This window comes from Cardiocondyla obscurior, linkage group LG05, assembly GCF_019399895.1.
Source record: "Cardiocondyla obscurior isolate alpha-2009 linkage group LG05, Cobs3.1, whole genome shotgun sequence".
NCBI classification, from domain to species: Eukaryota; Metazoa; Arthropoda; class Insecta; order Hymenoptera; family Formicidae; genus Cardiocondyla; species Cardiocondyla obscurior.
The window spans coordinates 8,612,616-8,633,322 of NC_091868.1; the positions used below are offsets into that span (position 1 = coordinate 8,612,616).

Consider the following 20,707-nt stretch of genomic DNA (forward strand, 5'->3'; position numbering starts at 1 on the left):
ATTTTTATAACTGATGAATTTTTATAGTGCGTTAATAATAGTGTGTTAATAAAATAATTTATATCTCGAAAAGTATTAACCAACAGTAAATTTATCAGATTGAAGAAAATTCATAACTCGCGCATTAAAAATTTAAACTATTTTCGGATTATTTTTTTTTTTAATCACTTACCTTCAGTAAGAATCTGGAAGTAAAATTTTTTTGCACAAAGATTAAGGTTTCAATTAAAAGTTATTAATTATTGCGTATACTGTATTATCTTGTAATGAACACTTGATATTTTATACAATATTCTTTATGCTCGATTATGTAATCGAGTTTTATATTCGATTGTATGCTTATTACATTTTCAACGAAAAAAAATACATGTATAAATATTATAAAATACAAACGTTCTTTTTTTTTTATTTCACAAAAAGACATTATTATAAAAGAACTTTTATTGAAAGCAAATTTGATAATCTTATAATACGTTGCAATATACATAATAAACGCATAAATGCGCTTAATCACACCACATTGCAATCCCTCGATTTTGGATCTTATGCAAAATACTGAGATTTACATATATTTGAACCTTAATTACAATTTAAATTCTAAACCCAAGGATTGCGCAATAAATGATAAAATATCGGTGCTTTCTTCAATCTAAAATATAACGTTAGAAAAAAAAATTATTCGTGTGTTTAATATAAATTGTTTTTAGCTCACCGAAATACTTACCACTTTCATGGTTGGTTTTCCACCGCCATGACCTGCTTTTGTATCTATTCTTGCAAGTAAGGGATTTTTCTGTTTCGATATGTTTCCAAGTGTATATTGAAGAGTTGCTGTTAACTTAAGAGTGTGCAAAGGTACGACACGGTCATCGTGATCAGCAGTTAGAAGCAGCATTGCTGGGTACTGAACATCACTCGCTGGAACTTTTACATTATGTAAAGGTGAATATTTCAGTAAGTTCTCAAAATGCTTGGAATCATCTGAACTTCCATAATCCGAGACCCAAGCAGAACCAATAGTGAATTTATGAAAACGTAACATATCCATGACTCTGCAGTTTAAAAAAGAAAATTAATATTGTTTTATATATGCCATATACATTAATAATTTAGAAATAAATTAAACAAAAAAATTTGACTAACCCGACTTGAGCAATAGCGGCGCCAAACAAATCAGGTCTTTGATTCACGCACACGGCAACAGCCAAGCCACCATTACTACCACCTTGAATCGTCAATTTGGCAGAGGTAGTGTATCCATTTTCTACAAGATATTTTGCAGCGTATTGAAAATCGTCAAATACATTTTGCCTGTTAAAGAAACGTCCCGCATTGTGCCATCTTTCTCCGTATTCACTGCAACAAAGAATTACTTTTTTTGGATAGATACATACATTATTATAAATAGACGGTGCTTTACATACCCTCCTCCGCGTACATTAGCAACAGCAAGTACTCCATTAAAATGTTGTATAAAAACAAGTCTCGTAACACTGAATGTAGGTTGAATACTTGCATTAAAACCACCATATCCATAAAGTAAACCCGGCATACTACCATCTAACACAGCATCCTACATATTTAAAAACTTTTTGGTAATTTTTTTTTTAATTTAAACGCTGTTCAAAAAGACATAGCACAAAAAACACCATTATTAACTTTTTTTTTAAATAAAATACGTACATTCTTAGTTACTATGAACATGGGTATTTTTGTACCATCCTTGCTTGAATAAAATATTTGACTAGTCTTGTACAAACTTGCATCAAAGCCTTTCACTTTGATTTCTCTCAAGATCTGAAAATAACATCAATCATTTAATTATAACTGTACCTACAGAAATGTTACGTATTATATCAAATTATTAATATTTTTATAAGATTTAAAGAGACAGATACTAACCCGTGATTCCTGTTCTTTTTTTAAATCAATCGTATATATAATGCCTGGGGTAAGGAATGATGTAAATTGGTAAAATATCTCGGAATATTTTTTCTCTCCTGAAAATCCGACGACAGTGCCAAGATCAAGGGGAAATTGTTTAAGAACCTCGCCAGTGTTCAAACAATGAAGTTGCAAAATATTCTAAAAAATATTTAATTTTTAATATCTTTTCGTTATTCTAATTAGTTCACATGTTTAAGGAATATATTTACTTTAACATCTTGTATGTAACAGGCAACAAACTTATCCTCATCCACAGCATTGGCCCAATCCAACACATTCTCAGGATGTTCTGGCAAAAGATCGACCCATTTTTCTTGTTCATAGTCCAATAAATCTATAGCTATTAACTTATAATTGGGCGCATTTTTATTTGTGCGAAACACTGCTTTGCTTCCAACATTGGTCACATACTGAAAATACAAATATGATATAATTGAATAATGCAGAAGCATAAAAATGGTTAAGAAAACAGTGTTTATTACTAACTTCATAATCAGCTTCGAGCTTATCAACAACTTGTGTCAAAGGTAAATTGGTTTTTATTTCCATCCCATTTTTCAGTGGCGTAAAATATACTAAATTATCTCGGCAGTCCTTCAGAGGCGTAACAATAAGCCAGTTACCGCAATCAGATACTTGTGCACCTCTAATAAACGTAATAATATATTTGTTAAAAATGTATATATTTTTATAAAATATATTTTATCTTAAATGTATAATTATCAAGACTTACATCCTCCACAATGGTTCCTCTGGAAATTCAATGGCAATAACATCATCCGACTGTGGTGTGCCAACAATGTGGTAGCATAATTTCTGATTTTGATTACCTAACGTCTCTGAACCATCCGTTTTTCCTTGCTGATCTCGATATTGACCATAAAAAATACCGCGGTTATCGTGAGTCCATGCAATCGGAGAAAACTTAACTTTTTCCAATATTTCTGGATATTTTTCACCTACAAAAATACATTTTTTTAAATATTTTAAATAAATTTTAATAGCCTATATCAAAATTGTAAAAAAATTAGTCATTTTACCGGTATGTGCATTCAAGAAATGAATAGTGCTCCAATCTGAACCACTTTTAGATAATCCATATGCAAAAATGCTACCATCCTCACTGAAACTACTACTGCTAATGGCAACAGTTCCATCTTCAGAAAGAGTGTTAGGATCAAGAAATACTCGTGGTTCACTCTCAAGTGTATCTTGTACATATAAGACACTAAAATAATATTAATAATAATACAAATCCATTGAATAAGGCTAACTTTATACATACACATGAATTTAACAAATGTATATCATACCTTTGGTTTTGCAAACCAGTATTTTTATAAAAATAATACTTTCCACCATGTTTGGCAGGACAAGAATACTTTGGAAAGTCCCACAGTTGTTTCAAGCGATCATGAATATTATCCCTAGCCTTGTAGGTAGTGAGATATGGCTTAGTAATAGCATTTTGAGCATCAACAAAAGCCTTTGTTTCCTCTGAGTCTGGGTCTTCCAGCCATCTATAAGGATCCTTTATCTATAAATAAAACACCATATCTCTATATTAATCAATATAATCTTCAAATGCAATTTTTCAATCAAATTACTTGTCTTTTAGAAAAAACCAAAAACGTTTGAATACATCATTATTAAAGTTAAATTTGGCACCGCTAGAGTTAAGTGTTAAATTTTTTTTTTGCAAAGGCCAAGCAGATATTTCTTTAAATCAACAAAATTAATTTTGCGATGGATGTTCTAACCTCAACACCGTGGTAATCGTCGACGACGCTCTCGTCCCTGCGCGTCTCGGGATACCGTATTCTCGTCATCGTTTTCGATCGTCCTGAGTCCACCGGTGTACGATAAACCGCCGCCTAAGCGCACAAAGAGATCTCGTCAGACAATATTCACGCACGTGCGAAACTTCTTTCCATGTACAGTCAACTGTACCCGGGGCTGACCGGAGCACAAACGTCGTGGTCACGTGACCCGGACTGACCGTTGCGGGGTTAGATCGTGCTGAAATAACAAGTTCGAAGGTTCCGCGAGTGCGACGCGAAGTCGAAGAGAGACAACTGGCGGTCCCGTCGGTCGACGCGAATTTACGCGGCCTCCCTCAAAGAAGAGGAAAATATGCCAGTCAGGGTCACGTGACGACGTTAGTGTGATCCGCGCGAGCGACGGATTAACGTGCGCATATAGCCCGTGGAGGAAAGGCTCGCGTGACTTGCATCTGTTGATTCTCACAGATGCGGCCGTGGACGTCACCCAACGGAGGTCCGAATGATTCCCCGCGCACCGGCGACCAGCAAGACCCTGAATCACTCGCCATTGGAATCTAAACAGACTCGTTGTCGCGCACATCGTACTTTCGATCCTCTCGTCCGGTCTCCGGGAAGGCAGCGGCTCCTTCAATTGCGTTTACTTCCGCGAAACAACGCGGCACTTTCTGAGCATCGTTCCGAACAAACGCCTGGGCGAATCGTTCCAAAGAGATTCTGGCAAAATTAGAACAATTGGATTTTAAGGGCTTAAGAACTTTCTGCTGAGGTTAGCTAACGTAAATATGTGCCCTGCTTATAATTTTACTCTCTAAAGTTCTATACAAATACGGGACGTATTTTTTTATTTTCAGAAACTTTATCTCGATATTTTTCTGCGGAACTGATAACAGATCGGCATCAGATACCGAGCAGAATCCACCACTGTACGTCGTTCATTACGTAAGTGTGCATCTGATATTTCTTTAAATAGATAAATTGCAGTTTTAGTTTTATTTAAAATTTGTACAATAATTAGGTGATCATTGCTATAACATTGTCACAATAACACATAATTTTTATTTCATATTAAAGTAAAAAATATGTCTAATTTAACTATGCCCACACACATGCACTCACACACACATACAGAATTCATTCGTTCTCTTTTTTCTTGTAATTATTTTTATCGTAAATTTATATATATATATATATATAACTTATATATATAATTACAATTTATAAACAGATATTTTTACAAACGGACGAATAAATTATAAGAGAGTATTATAATAAATTTTATCTGATTCAATGATTGTGGAAATACGTTTGCGAATATGCAATGAGGTATTCAATGTGAAGCTAGAAGTTTTTTTTCTTCAAAGACGCAGTATTTGGTTCCTCGGGATAATAATAACCTAAAATTAATATAAAACCACAAGTAAATTATATGACAAATTTTTTTTAATCTATACTTGTTGCGTGAACTGTCAAATTTTAATTAAAACTAAATTGTTAAATTAATAATTTACTTTAACTTACCTATTTTATTGATGACATACACTTATGACGGTTAATTGTGTCAATAACAATGGAAGATTAATTGACATAAAAGCAGCAGAGTTATCTAAAATGAAAAATTAAACAAATACACGTTATAACTTAATTTATAATTATATTTGGCGTAACGTAACGAAAGGTGAATTGTACCGCTTTGCCTACAATCTAGTATTAATTAAATCTCACCGCCAATATTATTAGATTCCGACTTGTCTAAGGTCTGAATCTCCATTTTGCGATGTAATTTCGTTGTAGTAGTTGACGTAGTAGTAAACGTTCCTGCAAAATTAAATTTATATTTATTCAATTGTTAATATATATATTTTTTTAAATAACATTTAGGTATTACAAAGTGTGAGCTTCGCGCACGTTATTTGTTCTTTCTTCCTTTACGTTAAAGACAACTGCCTTACATTAAATAAAATAAATGGACGAAGATACGATATTTAACATATTTATACATATCTGTTAATGCAGTGACTTTTTATTTACCTGCATAATAAATAGTTTTGCGGGAAACATTGTACGATGCTTTCGATATGCTGAGCAAACATTTAACAATTGTAGTGTCTGGTAAATCTTCATCCAATAAAGCAGTATGTAATAAAATATTGTACAGCCCATCGTCACGCAGTGTTATGCTGGGATTTCCACATTGCTTTTCTGGAATACTTCTGCAATGTCAACGTAATATATATTATTATAAAAGTCGATGTAAAACATTAGAAAATAATTTTTTTTTTTAACAAACTTTGCAATAACTGTTATATTGGTACAGATATGTTAGAAGCAATCGATCAATTGATTCTAAAAATCTAACAATCAATTGACACAGTAAGCTTCGAAAGATTTTATATTATTATTTTATCCTTTATATAAAAGATATTCATAACTAGAATAAATTAATAATATCGTACTTTTTAGCCGGCTTTGAAAGGTTGTAACTTTGTAAGTTTTGGTTGTAATGCTTCAGGCCAAAAAGTTTTTAACAGAACTTATGTAGGAGCAAAGAAAATTCTAATCAGAATGCTGGACTTCAAAAAAAAAAAAAAAAAAGTCCAGAAAACGAAACTTTGAGGGATTGTAACTTTGTCAGTCTTACATTGTTAGTTGTGTGTGTGGCATTTTGAGCTATAAGAGCTGTTAATATATGTACACATATATATTTTTTATATTAACTCAGTAAAATAAAGAAGAATTAATTTTCTTTATCTGATAGTGGCTATAAAAAAAAGAAAAAAAAATAAAAACGGGGGCAAAAAAGGAAAAAAGGAGAAAAAAAAAGATAGGGATAGAGAAGAAAGAAGAATAGAAATAAAAAAGAGAGGAAAAAGAAACAAGAAAATAAAATTACCTAGAATATTGCAAAAGGTTACGTAATTAAAAAAAATGTTTTAACATTAAATTACATGAAGAGAACTTACTCGACGGAGATGTTTAAAGTTGGTTGAGGATAAAGTCCTTCAGCGATACATGTTACTTCAACTCCTTCTTTATTATTTATTATCTTTTTCCTATACGCAAGTTCGAATTTTTCCTCCGTGGCTGTAACAAAATTTAAACAGAATGCTAATTGCGTAATACTTTTATAATACTTTAATCTTGATACACAAGGACGTGATGTAAATAATAAAAAGAGATACAGCGACCCGGATAGTTGCTGTATGAGATACTTGAAAGATTATTATTTAAATAAATTGATACTTACAATACACTATCATCGATGCGTTTGCTGATCGTTCATCTTCAAAGGTAGATATAACGCATGTATATTCACCGGTAAGATCGACACCTGGTCTATTCAATTTTATAGCTCGGTATTTGGTATATGGATCATTGCTGGCTTTATAAGTTAAATCGACATATTTTGCAGCTGGTTCATCCGCCAGAGGGTATCTGCCATAAATCCACTGGTACACCACTTGGTTGGTATTAAAAAACCATTTGACGACAAGACCAGTGCTCGACGTGTTCTCAAGATCGTAATCACAATCAAGGATTATATAATCGGTATCGTTAGCTTTTACAATAGCCGGTACGTTGATGCTTTTGATAATGATGTGGTGAGAGTCTGCAAACACACAAAAGTTAATTTTTCCAATGATAATAAGAACTTTTGCTGTACTGTAATACTTCGATATCTTTTTACGTTTATATAATACATTAGTTAGCAAAGTATCGCATATAGGTATAATTATTAAAGTTTATTAACTACTTCAAATAAGCATAACTTCGCAAAAAAATTATCGCAATTTTATTTAAGGAAAAAGAAAAATATATATATATTCTAAAGCTTAAAACTTCTACTTTTAAATGCCTCTCGCGAGAAAACTTTCTTATTGTGATACGCGCCTTTTCGGCACATTCTGCGTCTATTGTGGCGGCGTTTTACATCCTTTATCTGATGCGTAGCTGTCGGTTTTTTCTTCGGAATTTGATGCTGTTTTTTTTTTTTTTTTCGTAAATCGACTCTGACATTTTACGAACAACAGTTTATTTCTTTTTTGTTGTTAGTCCAATGTGAATAACGATCCTCATTTTCTTTTTTTATTTTTTTTATTATTCCTACAGAACGACCGTTCCATATTCGATCTGGAGTTCAATATCCGATAGCCTTTAGTGTTTCAGTTGTAATTAATAAGTACTCTCTTTTCAGCCCTGCCGTTCCATTTCTTACATGTCTGTTTAAAAACAAGTGAACAAACATTTAAATCAAACATTCGAATATAAATAATTCGACAATAGTTTTATCTATGCTGCACTTTGTCATTCGATGCTGCAGATGCGCTACAGCTAAAACTACTTCTCAGAAATGATTAACTAGACGATCGTATCTGCGTCTAACAACATGCATTTTGCCGATTTAATTAGAAATCTATTTTTTTTTATTTGATACGCAAAAAAAAGTTAAACAGAAAGAATATGTCAGGAATATATAAAAATAAAGTCTTTAAAATTTTTAGAATTTTTAAATTGTTCTGGGTTACTATAATCCAGTGACCCATTCGAGGATTAAAAAAGGATATTCCTAAAAATGGCTGAAAGGCAACTCGTTACATACGATTTAAAATTTAATGTAATATTGAATGAAAAAGGAAAAAAAAAAGAAGAAAAAAGAATTTATATATTACTTATCACGTATTTAAGTTCACAATATATATTCGTGTTTAAACTGTTTGCTATTTACATTTATAAATAGAATTATTATTTGATAAATAAAGTGGATTCCATATATTAATAAAATACGAATATTGTGTATAAGAAAATGACTCGTGTTTGTTTCATTTTGATCTGAATTAATAAATCTTTAATTATCAACAAAGTGTTGTTTATGATATCAGATTGCGTTGTAATATTGCTTGCTTATAAACGTTGCCGATATTAAGTCATCTTTGACTGTGGGAAGGTACATCAAATACATCTGAAACTCTAATATTTATCAGTCTCACATATTAGTAGGGGCGAGCCAGCCGTATTTATCGATTAGAGGGAGAAGCTTTCCCCCACCATTATCCAACCATGTAATTCAACTGATAGTATTACGTGAATGATAAAGTAGAACAGATTAAAAATTTTGCACATCGCGAAGCTGTAAATAATGACTGTTAAACTTGAATATTATTGCGAAAAAAAAGTTATTTTATTTAAATTATTTTATTTATTGTATAAATTAACAATTTTATTTATTACCCATTTTATTTAACATTCACGTTATTTTATTTTATTTAAATTATTTCTTACTTGGATATTAACTGTCATTATATAATAATGTTGAAACGAATTGGTGATTATTTAAATTATTTATCAGATCAACGTGTTACTAATGTACGATGAAAATTTTACTTAAATATAATATTTATCTGTGCATCAATTATTTTTATACTTAAATAAAATATGATCTTTATTTTTAAATAAAAATCTGTTTTTAATAGTTTTTCGTTTGTCATTATTTTATCAAATTTTAACCAGCTTCGCGTATGCGCTAACCTTTTCAGAATTTCTTAAATATAATTTTGTGTTTTACATGACTGAATTTAAAATATTAAAGTTTCGAGTTCGCTACTTGGCCAATTTTTTTTCTCCACATTTATTATCCAGCAAACATGAGTCAACCTAAAATCAATATTGTAATTTCCTACTAACAATGCAACTGATACATGCAAAGTAATCGTAAGTAAGAAATTGCAACGTTGACTGCGTTCAATAAAAATTTTACGTTCGCAGCTGTTATAAAAATCATGAGTTTGATTGATGCATATTCTTGATCCTAGCTGAATTTAAAAAGCACACATTAGGTTGACAAGTTTTACAACAGATGTAAATGTAACATTTTTGCTGAACGCAGCGATGATGTTATATTAATGTTGACTTATGTTTGCAGAGTATACATATATATTATATATATGTATTTATGTATTTTGTAAATCCATTTCCATATAACGCTTGCAAAAACTGATTTTGCTATATCCGCAGGCAGTGTATAATTTGAAGTTCAGGCGCAGATCCGCACGGATTTCGAATCCGATTCCGCGGTTAGCTCATTCGGGCTTTAGGCACGCAGTTGGAGATAAACGTGCCGGCTGCTGACAAGGAAGCAATAATAGAGAAAGGTCTTTCTCGAATACAGTAACATACGCCGTGACGTCCGTTCGGAGAGGAAATTCGATATTGACGTAATTAGACCGACGGTACTAGACGTTTCACGTGCCATGACACTATCCACTCAAGGCACATGGCTTATAGGATTTCATACTGCTGACTCGTATCCCGACCGTAGTTTAGGTCTCGGAATATAATTTCATAATTTGGAAATTAAGTTGACAATCGATAAAAAAAATAATATCCAACACAAAAATCGAATGTGAAGATGTAATAAAATTATTTCAAAAAATGAAAATATTACTTCGTCATATGTATATTTTTAATTGGCAATTTTTTTCCTTTTCACCGCTAACAATCACGTTTGTATAAAATTATTTAAGTATAAATTAATTTGATATTTTATTTCAAGATAACATTTTTAATTGACTGGTGAAAATAAGATGTAAAAAAAAAAAGGAAATATTCCGTTGCTAACAGTGGAAGCTTTATAGCACTGAACAAGATCGCTAGTAATATTGATTTGTCAATAATGCATCGTTATCGCTTACTAATTATTTCTTTTAACCATCGTTATTTTTATCGACGTTTATTTTAAAAATTTTGCACTTTAATTTTTTATCAAATATAAAAACATGATTGTTACGGCGATCTATAATATGACTGATGAAGTAATACATCACATTTAACTAGAACTGGTTGTATCGAGGCTAGAATCAAATTTCCTGGCACTTAATAAGATGTGATAAGGAGTCACGTGGCATTAACGAGAACATTTCGCGTGTAGGCATTGAGTTGTTCATATGTATATGTGGAACAATAAAATGGTGTTGCACCGTTGCTGTGGCTTCCGTCGCGTGAATTGTGTCATTAAACTCTAAGTCCAGTCCACCTTGCAAAACATGTACGTGCCATAAAAAAGAACCATCAAATAGTCGTGAGTTTTATAAAAATATCTATATCTGTGTCGATACGTTAAAACGTTCATTTTAATCTAAGAATCATATTAATAATATCAATTAGAAATCTGCAAATATTGATCGCAACGAGCTGCTTAGAAACGTATACCGTGTGCCGTTCGAGGGTTAATAACAAAATTCGTTTGCTGCTAATATTTTACACGTGACGTAATCATTTAAATGAAATCAAGAGACACAGCAATATTCGGACCAAGCGTACACGTAGCCGGGCCGACCTTATATCTTTACGCGAGCCGCCGGGAGAGATTATCGGATCTCAATAATGCCTAAACCGATTAAATTTTGAATCGGCTTAATGAAAAGCTTGAGTTCAATTTGTGTGATGAAGGTGTTTTAGATTTTTCTTTTACGTATTCCACGCCTTTAGTATCGCCGCACAGCAGTGAGAAATTTAAAATGCATAACTTTCACGTTAAAAAACGTTGTCATTGTCATCGTTGCCCGGGAAAGTATGCAAGGGAAAGAAAATATGTATTTTTTTTTTAATATTATTTTCTCACCGCAGAGAGACGGTTTTTATACTTTTCACACTTTTGACACGATGTTTTAAACGCGCGGATTGATATTACGATCTCGACGTCATTTGACGTTTCGAACATATCGATTAATCACATATCTGATTTTTTTTTTTTGCACGCTCTGTGACATTTATGTATGTATGTGTGCGCGAGTGCGTGTGCGAAAGAGCTGTGAAGTAAAACGTCAATTACATAAAATATGAAATAAAATATAAAAATTTAAATTTAAATTACAATATTGTAATATAAACGTTTCAAGACGTGTTTCAATAAATTAAACCAGCCACGTATTTGTCGCAATATTATTCCGAATAAATCGATAGCGGAGCAGTAAGAGGAACACTCCAAGTACGACACGATTAAAAATATATTAAACATGTCAAATACAATCTGTCAAATTCAGATTTTATGTCGCAATATCTGTGCTCGTAGAATATACAGACGAAAAATTCCTACTAACATTCACAATAGATTCAAGTTTAACCACTGAATGTATTTGGAATTTAATCGGTTTACCTGTCCCGAAGATTCGATAATTTAAGGGTCTCTCATCTCTCTACTGATTTTCAACTTTACTCGCGTAAAGATACGGTTGGCTTTGTTACGCGAGCGCGATAATTTCACAAAAAGAAGTGGAATTGAATCTGTATAAAATTACCTTCACAAAGAAGATGGAGAAAGCGCCAAGTATACGCGTTCCTTCAAAAAATAAATTCAATATAAAAAAAGCAAATCAACGCCAGTTCGTAATTGCCAGTAAAATGATGAAATTAAGCATCTTGAATAAAATCATAATATTTTTTTTTATCGATTTTACACTGGAATTCAGAATAGAAGCCGTTTGAGCTGAAAATAGAGTTTTCGTCCAAAGTGGAATAGAAATTAACGTTCCATTCCAATTACATGCAATCTCGTGTGTAAATTGAAACTACTACAATATTCGTACGAATCGGTGTTTGTTATGTTGAAGGTTTTTTTTTTTTTTTTTTTGGTACAGAATATACGTTTTCTTCTATTGCAGTACTGTTCATCTTTTGTGTGAAAAACTAAAATCTTTTTGCGGTCACATGTGATTATAAACGATTTATATTCCTCTATATTTCGTAGAAATATGTGGAGTAAGATTATTTTTTTTAATTAACCGTAATAATCATTTTTATACGTTAGGTCGATGTTCATTAACTTTATTTTGTTACTGACCATTACAAACTGGCGCTGGTTTTGTTTTTTTTACTATTTTTTATATTTTTTATTAAATTTTTTATGAGAGAAGCGCGTATAGAATGTTTAGAATGCGACTAGTGATTTTAAAATCACCTTTTAAAGGAGAATTCTAACGTTATTGTGTTCAATACTGATTAGCATTCATATTCTCACGACAATGTCTTATCTTTTTAAACTCCGACTAAATATTCTCAAGACTTATTAAAACCGAACTATTGCAAATTTAGGAATATAATGTGATAATATTAATTGATATAACATTATTATTTATGAACGTTAAAATGCTAAGAAAACATTAAGTCCTTTTCTCGATGCGTTGCGTTACTACAGCCTAGACTTGTACCATTATCTTCGCCAGCTAGGAACAGGAAGTTCACTCGGGTGCTCACCCACCTAGTCTTTCCGCTCAATGCACGTGCTGTCAAACTCGTGCTCGCATTTATTATATATGGATATCTTCCATCTACATTAAGTACGTATTACTCATTTTTGCGTATGGATAATACGCAGTAAAAAAAAAGTCTTTAGTACGAAAGCATGTAAAAAAAAAATCTATACTTTAATATTAAGTGTACATTTCTTGATTTCTTGAATATCCGTGTAGAGAGAGCTCGCATTTTCTATTCTTTAATTGTTTCTTAGATATAATTAATGATATTAATATATATTTTATATATATCGCATTGTAATCGAAACGTGCTATTTCTAATAAAAAAAACAACGACTATTTATTGTGAAGATTACCGCTAATTCCCTTTCAAGGATAAGTTAATTAAATACACCAGCGACGTGATACTCTGCTCTCATCAACTCAGGCAGAGTGAGCAGACATAATTGAAATGTACATTGTGTGATGGCGTGTGAAATTGTGAGTAAAATATATTCTCAGAAAGCACGTATTTTCATATGTGCAAAATTGAAGCTGTAATTCCACGAGGGTGGTGCTGTTCAAAGGTACATAAGCCTTTAAAAGTGTAAAATTTAAATGAATTGCATGTATGTATGTATGTAACATAATGATAAGTATATTTTCTTTACGCAAAATTATCTTCTTTACTTCTCTCTTTTCTTTTCTTTTTTTTTATATCGTATTAAATTCTAAACACACCTACATTTTTACGTTTTAAGCTGATACATACACTTGAAAAAATAATCATATTTATTTTAATATTCTTTAAATAAATAAATGCAATTTAGGCTATCTATATTTGCAATCCTATTAAGTTTGCAGTACGTTTATATACGGCGTCAAAATGCAAAAAATTCAACACATGAGTTATACTTAGCTGGCAAATTAAAAAAAAAAATCGATTTTTTATTTTGTACATTTACTTTTTTCTCAAGTATAGCACTTAGAGGATATTTCCAGCAAGTTTCAAATTAATCTGATTAAGATAAATTAAGTCATAATTATTAAAAATATCCTACGCCCGGCTTTTGGAAATATATAACGTATATGTGTAGCGCAGCATCGACCTGGGTCGGTTTTTAATTTACTTGTGTTCACGACCATATGAATGCACATCAAATACGAAAGGTCTTATGCATTTAAAAGTTATAAGCAGCTAATATAGAAAATTAATTTGAAAATTATACCAAGCAGACTGAAACTTGTTAAACTTGCAGCATATATCTCTGCCTCTGAGTTTAACGAAGATTCCAATGCACTATCACAAACGTACACGGTAAAGGGGGAGCACAGTGGGCCAAACGTTCAGCAATATGTCGCAAAATAGGATTCAGTTTGCATCAAGACCGTCGACCATCGTGTGTACCAAACCATACAGGAGAAATGAATACTCGCAGACAGCACCAAATCGATATTTTAAGAGCTACGACTTCTTCAGAAGAGTTATTACATTACCCTAAAACTGATAGGTCTATGCAAGTTAAAAAGCGAACGTTTTATTCATGTGTAAACCTGTCTCGGAGTTTTCAACGCGTTTTTTCTCAAAACCGCATTTTTAAAACCGGCGGCTACCATATCCCAAAGACTACTGCATCGATTTATTTCAAATTTGGCCCGCATATTTTAGATACAAAAAAGCAATTCTCAAGCATGAAAGTTTTTTTTTTTTTCGACGTACAGCTTTTTTTTTCTTTAAACTGATGGAAGCAAACGAATTTTTTATCGAAAATTGAAATATACTCTGAACGTCCGTTATTTTATCCAGAATCAATATTTCTAAAAACCGTTCATTTAAAGGCTAGATTATTTAATATATTAAACAATTTAATATAAGTTTTTAATTAAAAAAAATATATATATATTGCTATAGAACACAAATAATTTTTGTTAATTGTAAAAAATATTTTGTGGATACTACAGTTATTAAAACATAAATATTACTTCTTGAGAAACATTTTAAAGTATCATTTTAATACGTGAAAGAAAATTCTAGTTTTTGGCGATTTTCCTTTGATGTTAGAGAATTTACCTCTTAGGTATACCCGCAAGAAGATACCACTTCAGCCTAGAGGAATATTCATATTTAAAAATTTATAAATTCGTAAAGTCTCGCTGTGAGTTACTGTCTTCTTAGGAACGTTTGCATCCTTGTCTCTGAGCGCATTGCTTTATAGTACCCGGAATGTATCATACTTATGAGAAATACGTGTGCCGCGCGACTTCTCGAGTGAAAACTGCCGTTCAAGAGTAGGTAAAAAAAATTAAATTAAATTAAATTAAATTGAAATAATAATCCTCTGCCCGAAACTAGGTTTTCGTTTCATTAATAATATTAATTATCATTATTATTAAACATATCTATAAACGTACCTTATTTAGTATTTATACACAACGAACTGCGTGATCAAAAACTGTTGGTATTTTAAAATACAGCTTTATTAATTGCTAGTCCAGAGTCGAGTCCATATACGAATAAATTAATTAAATCAATTTGAATATCAAGGGAACGAGGAACATTTTTGTTACGAAAAATATTATCACCGCCAGAATTAAAACCTGGAAATCTCCCAGGAACAGGAATTTTTCTTTTCTTTTTTTTTCATTAATTCGACTACTAAGATATGTGATAATATGTATCGCAACAATTGTTATTGGTTTATAGCGTAAATCATCTCGTTTTAAGCGACATTGTGCGCGCGCGCAAGTACTCAGATTTTCAAACGTTTAAGGTTTCGTCGCAGGTGTAGAGTTACGAGATTAAAATGATTGAACCGGATGCACGATACGTTCGGTAAGAGGATTTACGGGTCATCCTGTTGAATAAACTCGAGAAACCTTTTCTGGCAAATATACGGCTTGGAAGAGTAAGAACGTGCTATCTATCATGTCTACTATCGGAAATCCGACTCTGTACTCAGTTCCGTTCTCGTTGGTCCTCGTAATTTCATCGACGTTTTGAAGTACATTGAGGGAAAGATGATTTTATTACAAATAATGCGTCATAAGACACTGACAGTTTACTAAAAGGCCCTAGTCTAAGCAAATATGCTGTTTCAACATTCCAATCTTATTAAATAGTAATATTTTTGGTACTTTTTCTTTTTTTTAGATCTCTATTATTAAATCATTTTAACATAATATATTATTTTACAAGATATATTCGATAAAAGATACATAAAAAAAATCTGTAGCTTAATATTTATAATGTTAAAGAAAAATATATTTAGAACAGATTAATGAACTAATAATGAATTCAAGAAGTTTTGTCTGATAGTCTTGCCAACAAATTATGTATTTCCGCTCGTTAAACATTGCTAAGAGAAAATGTTTCAAGATCAACATTTAACAAGAAGAAACATGTCTGTCTGCATGACGGTTGAGCAACTTTCTCAGGTTCGTTATTTCAAATAAATTATTAAATTAAAAGAGGTTCAAAAAAAAAAGAAAAGTATTTCTAGAACTTAGTCGAAAAAATGTATTTTTGCTTTAAATTTGCATCACAAATTATAGTGATGTTTGTGAACGAAATATACGTGTATCGATCTAATATAAATTGGATATGAAAAAGAAACATGATTTATATTCAAGTTTCTTTTTTTTTTTTTGCAAAAAAATAATGTTTAATAAATATACATTTTATATTACATTCTTCATATTTTTAATTTAAAAACTTGCACATTCTGTACAGCAGAAAATTATGCCACAGTAATATTACAACAAAGTTGTGGCGATGTATGCAGATACGTTCGCTTTGTAACAGATGTAGTGGCACTGTAACATCGTTACGATATTTGATGTAAAATAAAATGTATATTATATATATAACGTGAACATAATAATAGGTAGTCATTGAGCTGCGATAGACAAATAGTATGGGGCAGAGTGGTGCTTGCAACATATGGCAAAGTACCGGCAAATTGTTCATTTTATGTATATTTATTTAATAAATTAACTTTATTTCTATTAAAAAAAATTATTAGACTATTAGAAACGTTAAAAGGTTGATCCGTTAACTATTTGAATTTAGCGAAGCTGTATAAACGTTTATCATGTTCATCACATTAGTGGTTGAATAAGCCTGTTATACTGCTTTCGCTTCTCAGTCAACTCTCAACAAGTACAAAACTAATTTTGGAAGGTGCAGTTCACTGTTATAAACAATAAATACTCGCATCTAATTAAAACTGTGATAAAAGATGGTTATTAATTTAAATAAAACCATTAAAACACGCCAAACAGAATTTAAAAAATAATCTTCTAAAATTAAAAAGAATCTGATAACTCTCTACCCTAGAAATTAATTTCCATTAATTTGAAAAAACCATCTATTGTATGAAAATTGTAAACCGTAAAAGTAATTAATATTCTACAATGCTTTTTTAATCGTCTTCAATGTCGTATTTCTATTTAATATTACTCTGAGAACCTCTTTAAAAAAATAAAAAAATAATAAAAATAAATTTTTAGACGTTTTCAAGAAAATAAGACTTCAAAAATTCTACATAGATAAATTTTTTATCTGTTAATATAATAATAATTTTATCGATTTAAAATAAATTTTTTTAAAATAAAAATTTAGATAAAATTATGATTTACTTTTTTTTTTTAATTTACCGTATTACTGTTAATTTAAAAAATATCATTTAGATATACTAAGTATATATAGCCAACTAATATTCTTTAGTTAACTTTATTTCATAGTGACAGGTTATATTAATCTGTAAAATTCTAACGTGGATCACATGACGGCGCAATTTCGCCTGTCATACTATGTGAGTGACAAAATGAGTATGTCCCAGTCTGGCTTTCAGTAAAGCACATCGTCTTTTCTCGTATGAGAGAGTTATGACTCATATTGCAGATTATCTGAAACGACGATAAAGCTAGTATATTTGATAACTTATTTTAATTTAATACTGAAATAACAATATTTATTTAATACGATCAAAACTAGTGGTGCAGTTTTAATTTTATATTTCAAAAATTACTTATATTTCTTTAACGAAACGAAAATATTCAAATACGTATAAATATAATGTGTATTTTATCGTCGCTTATTATCATTTAGTGAAAATGTTAACTCTATCGTTCTCAATAATTGATATTATTTTGTTATTGTCGAGGAATACATTAGTAAAACTGGACAGAAATAAATAAACGTTTAATAGTTTTATATGTATAAAAATATTTGTACCTATGCAATAAATGTTTGATTTTATAAAAATTTTACAAGAATATCAAAAAAGAATTGATCAAATAGTTCGTATTTTATGATATAATAACTAAATAATTTTAAAAAATCAAAATCTCAAAAAGATACCAAATTAATCACTGATTAATGATAATTTAATTTTCTTCCAGTTTCAGAAATAAAATGTTGGGATTTAATTAACTTATGCCGGTTTTTTTTTTCACTATTGATTGATTCTGTCGTTTAACTCACTTTATACTGTGAGAATAAATGTCAGCTGTCAAGGAATAATAATAGTTTGATAACTTCTGAATAGAGTTTTTTAAATACGAATTTTCTAAATTTAGAAATTCTGCTGGTACTGTCATAATAATAAAAAAATAAATAAATACACTTTTGTATTAAGAAGTAAAAGCAACAGAGTAACCCTTATAACTTATTACGTATCAGAGATTGTGGTTCGTCTCATGAATTTTTACTTCAACCTCTTCTGTTGAAATCTAGCCTCTTTATAAAAGTACATTTTATCTATAATAGCCCCCCAAAACGTACACAGGATCACAAAGATTCAATCCGATTTTTAAACTTCAGAGTTTTGCAGCTTTCTTTTTTTCTTTCTAAATTTTCTTTAAAATATCCCGGATATTAAAATGTTCGTGACATTATCACCAACAATATTTCATTCCCACGACGTCTTGATATATTAAAAAGAAAAAAAGAGACTTCAAGATTGATACGTTAGACATCGAAATAAAAATAAATAAAATTACACTTGGTTATATTAACCCCTATGAGTTGGAATCAAATGGTCGCGACAGTGAACTTTAAGGGCTAAATTAATCTAAAGTAAGATCAATGTCTCTTTATATTAATATAACGGCCCCTTCGAATTTTCTTTTAATTTATTGTAAAATAAATCCTAGACGTAAACTTTATTCGTGCATGTTTTCAGCACCTTGTTTAAACTATGTTCAAGATAAAATCAAGTTTTAATACAAGTGCCCAAAACGTTTGATAGTACTTTAAATATTCCAGAAGGCTGCGTCCACATACAGCACATCCTATGAATTCGTGAATACCTTGAAACTGCACAAAAATGGATAAAGCGGTATGCATACATCCGTAACACCAAACCTTAATACAAAGATAAAAAATTGAACGAGTTTTGTACATAAAGACATCTTTCCAAATTTTTACGTTGATAAAACTATCTTTTCTGCTTGATACCTTATTTATTTCACCGTTATTAACAAACGATATCGAATTAAGCAATTAAATTGATAAAATAATTGCGGGCAATAAAAAAATAATAGGATAAAAATCAAAGTTACAATTACGAAACTTTTTATGGTGTTGGTTAAACGAATAATTAAAATGCTATCTCTAATACCTATATGTATGTAAAGGAAATATACTTATCTTACAAAATAAGATTAAAATACTAATCTCATAATTGTGATTTTAATTTAAATTTTTTCTTTTTGTTGTTGTTATTTTATTAATAATATTATTTAAAAAGTTATCACGTTATTAATTTTTATTCGATTAGATGTTATTTTTATTCGGTTAATAATGAAAAAAAATATTATAGAACAGCAGTGCCTCGGGGGAAAAAAAATGTAGTTTTGTAATAATAATGATATATGTATGTTGCCGATACTCAAATAGAATAACGTTAATATATGTACTGAAATGAATTAAATATCAGTAATTAATATCATTGATTCTTGCAATGCATTGCAATTCTCACGTTCGAGAATTCTTTATGTATGCGTAATGTCAATTAATACATATAACGATTAAATAATATAAAATCATAGCGGATGAATTTCTCTCTAAACAGGCGAAACAAAAAGCAGTGAAACTCGCTTATAGGTTAATTAATAAGAATATAAAGTCGGATGGGATATTGATAAACTTTTCGTTGGCAGGTGAAATCTATATATCACGCAGAAGAGAATTCACTTACCTTTGATACATCCGAAGAGGAGCAACAGCGATGCGAAAAAGCCACAGTGAATTCTCATTAGCATGTTTTTCCTATCCGTGATCACGCGTTAAGTTTATCCCGAAAGTACCGAGCACTTGATAGAACACCAGGCACCTCATGCATGCACTTATGAGCACTTCCTGCAGCGACCGTACACCGTGCGTGAACAATTTCGCAGCGAATTTCTTCAGGCAAGACCGGAGGATATATGATAGCGGGGGAAGCCGGGGCTCTCTCTCTCTTTGCAAACGAATCAGTGTGCGGAACGACGGCTGCAATTGAAAATGCACGAGAACCTCGCGCAGCACGGACCGGAAGCGAACTGAACCATAGCTAGCTGTCCAAAGTCCGTATCAAACCTCTTCCCTTCCGCCACCTCATCGAGTTTTCTCCCACTATCCACCCGGTTATAACCTCCCATCGTCCTTTGCTCACGCGCTCACCTCGCATTTCGCGTACCACCGTTCGCACCATCAGACAAACCCTCCTCCTCTCCCCCTTCCCACCCCTTTTGCGTTCGGGAACCCCT

The 20,707-nt window shown here is 31.2% G+C and overlaps 2 protein-coding genes and 1 long non-coding RNA gene across 3 annotated transcripts; 1 reads left to right on the forward strand and 2 right to left on the reverse strand.

The window, feature by feature from the left end:
• Positions 1-231: 231 nt before the first annotated feature.
• Positions 232-4,327, reverse strand: LOC139102577 (prolyl endopeptidase). Its single transcript, XM_070656589.1, has 13 exons — positions 4,195-4,327; positions 3,708-3,821; positions 3,261-3,484; positions 2,988-3,175; positions 2,681-2,906; positions 2,434-2,593; positions 2,157-2,357; positions 1,903-2,085; positions 1,684-1,797; positions 1,425-1,573; positions 1,144-1,356; positions 725-1,052; positions 232-649 (listed from the first exon to the last, which is right to left on the reverse strand). Exons 1-13 carry the CDS (start codon positions 4,309-4,311, stop codon positions 584-586), a joined length of 2,283 nt encoding a protein of 760 aa, XP_070512690.1. The 5' UTR covers positions 4,312-4,327; the 3' UTR covers positions 232-583.
• On the forward strand, positions 3,821-5,622 carry LOC139102627 (uncharacterized). Its single transcript, XR_011545731.1, has 3 exons — positions 3,821-4,105; positions 4,197-4,497; positions 4,583-5,622. It is a non-coding gene; the product is annotated as an uncharacterized lncRNA (long non-coding RNA).
• Positions 4,765-20,669, reverse strand: LOC139102602 (uncharacterized). The gene is made up of 7 exons (XM_070656650.1): positions 20,158-20,669; positions 6,976-7,338; positions 6,692-6,812; positions 5,760-5,941; positions 5,454-5,546; positions 5,250-5,334; positions 4,765-5,125 (listed from the first exon to the last, which is right to left on the reverse strand). The coding sequence occupies exons 1-6, from the start codon at positions 20,219-20,221 to the stop codon at positions 5,255-5,257; spliced, it is 903 nt and encodes a 300-aa protein (XP_070512751.1). The 5' UTR covers positions 20,222-20,669; the 3' UTR covers positions 4,765-5,125; positions 5,250-5,254.
• Positions 20,670-20,707: the final 38 nt, after the last annotated feature.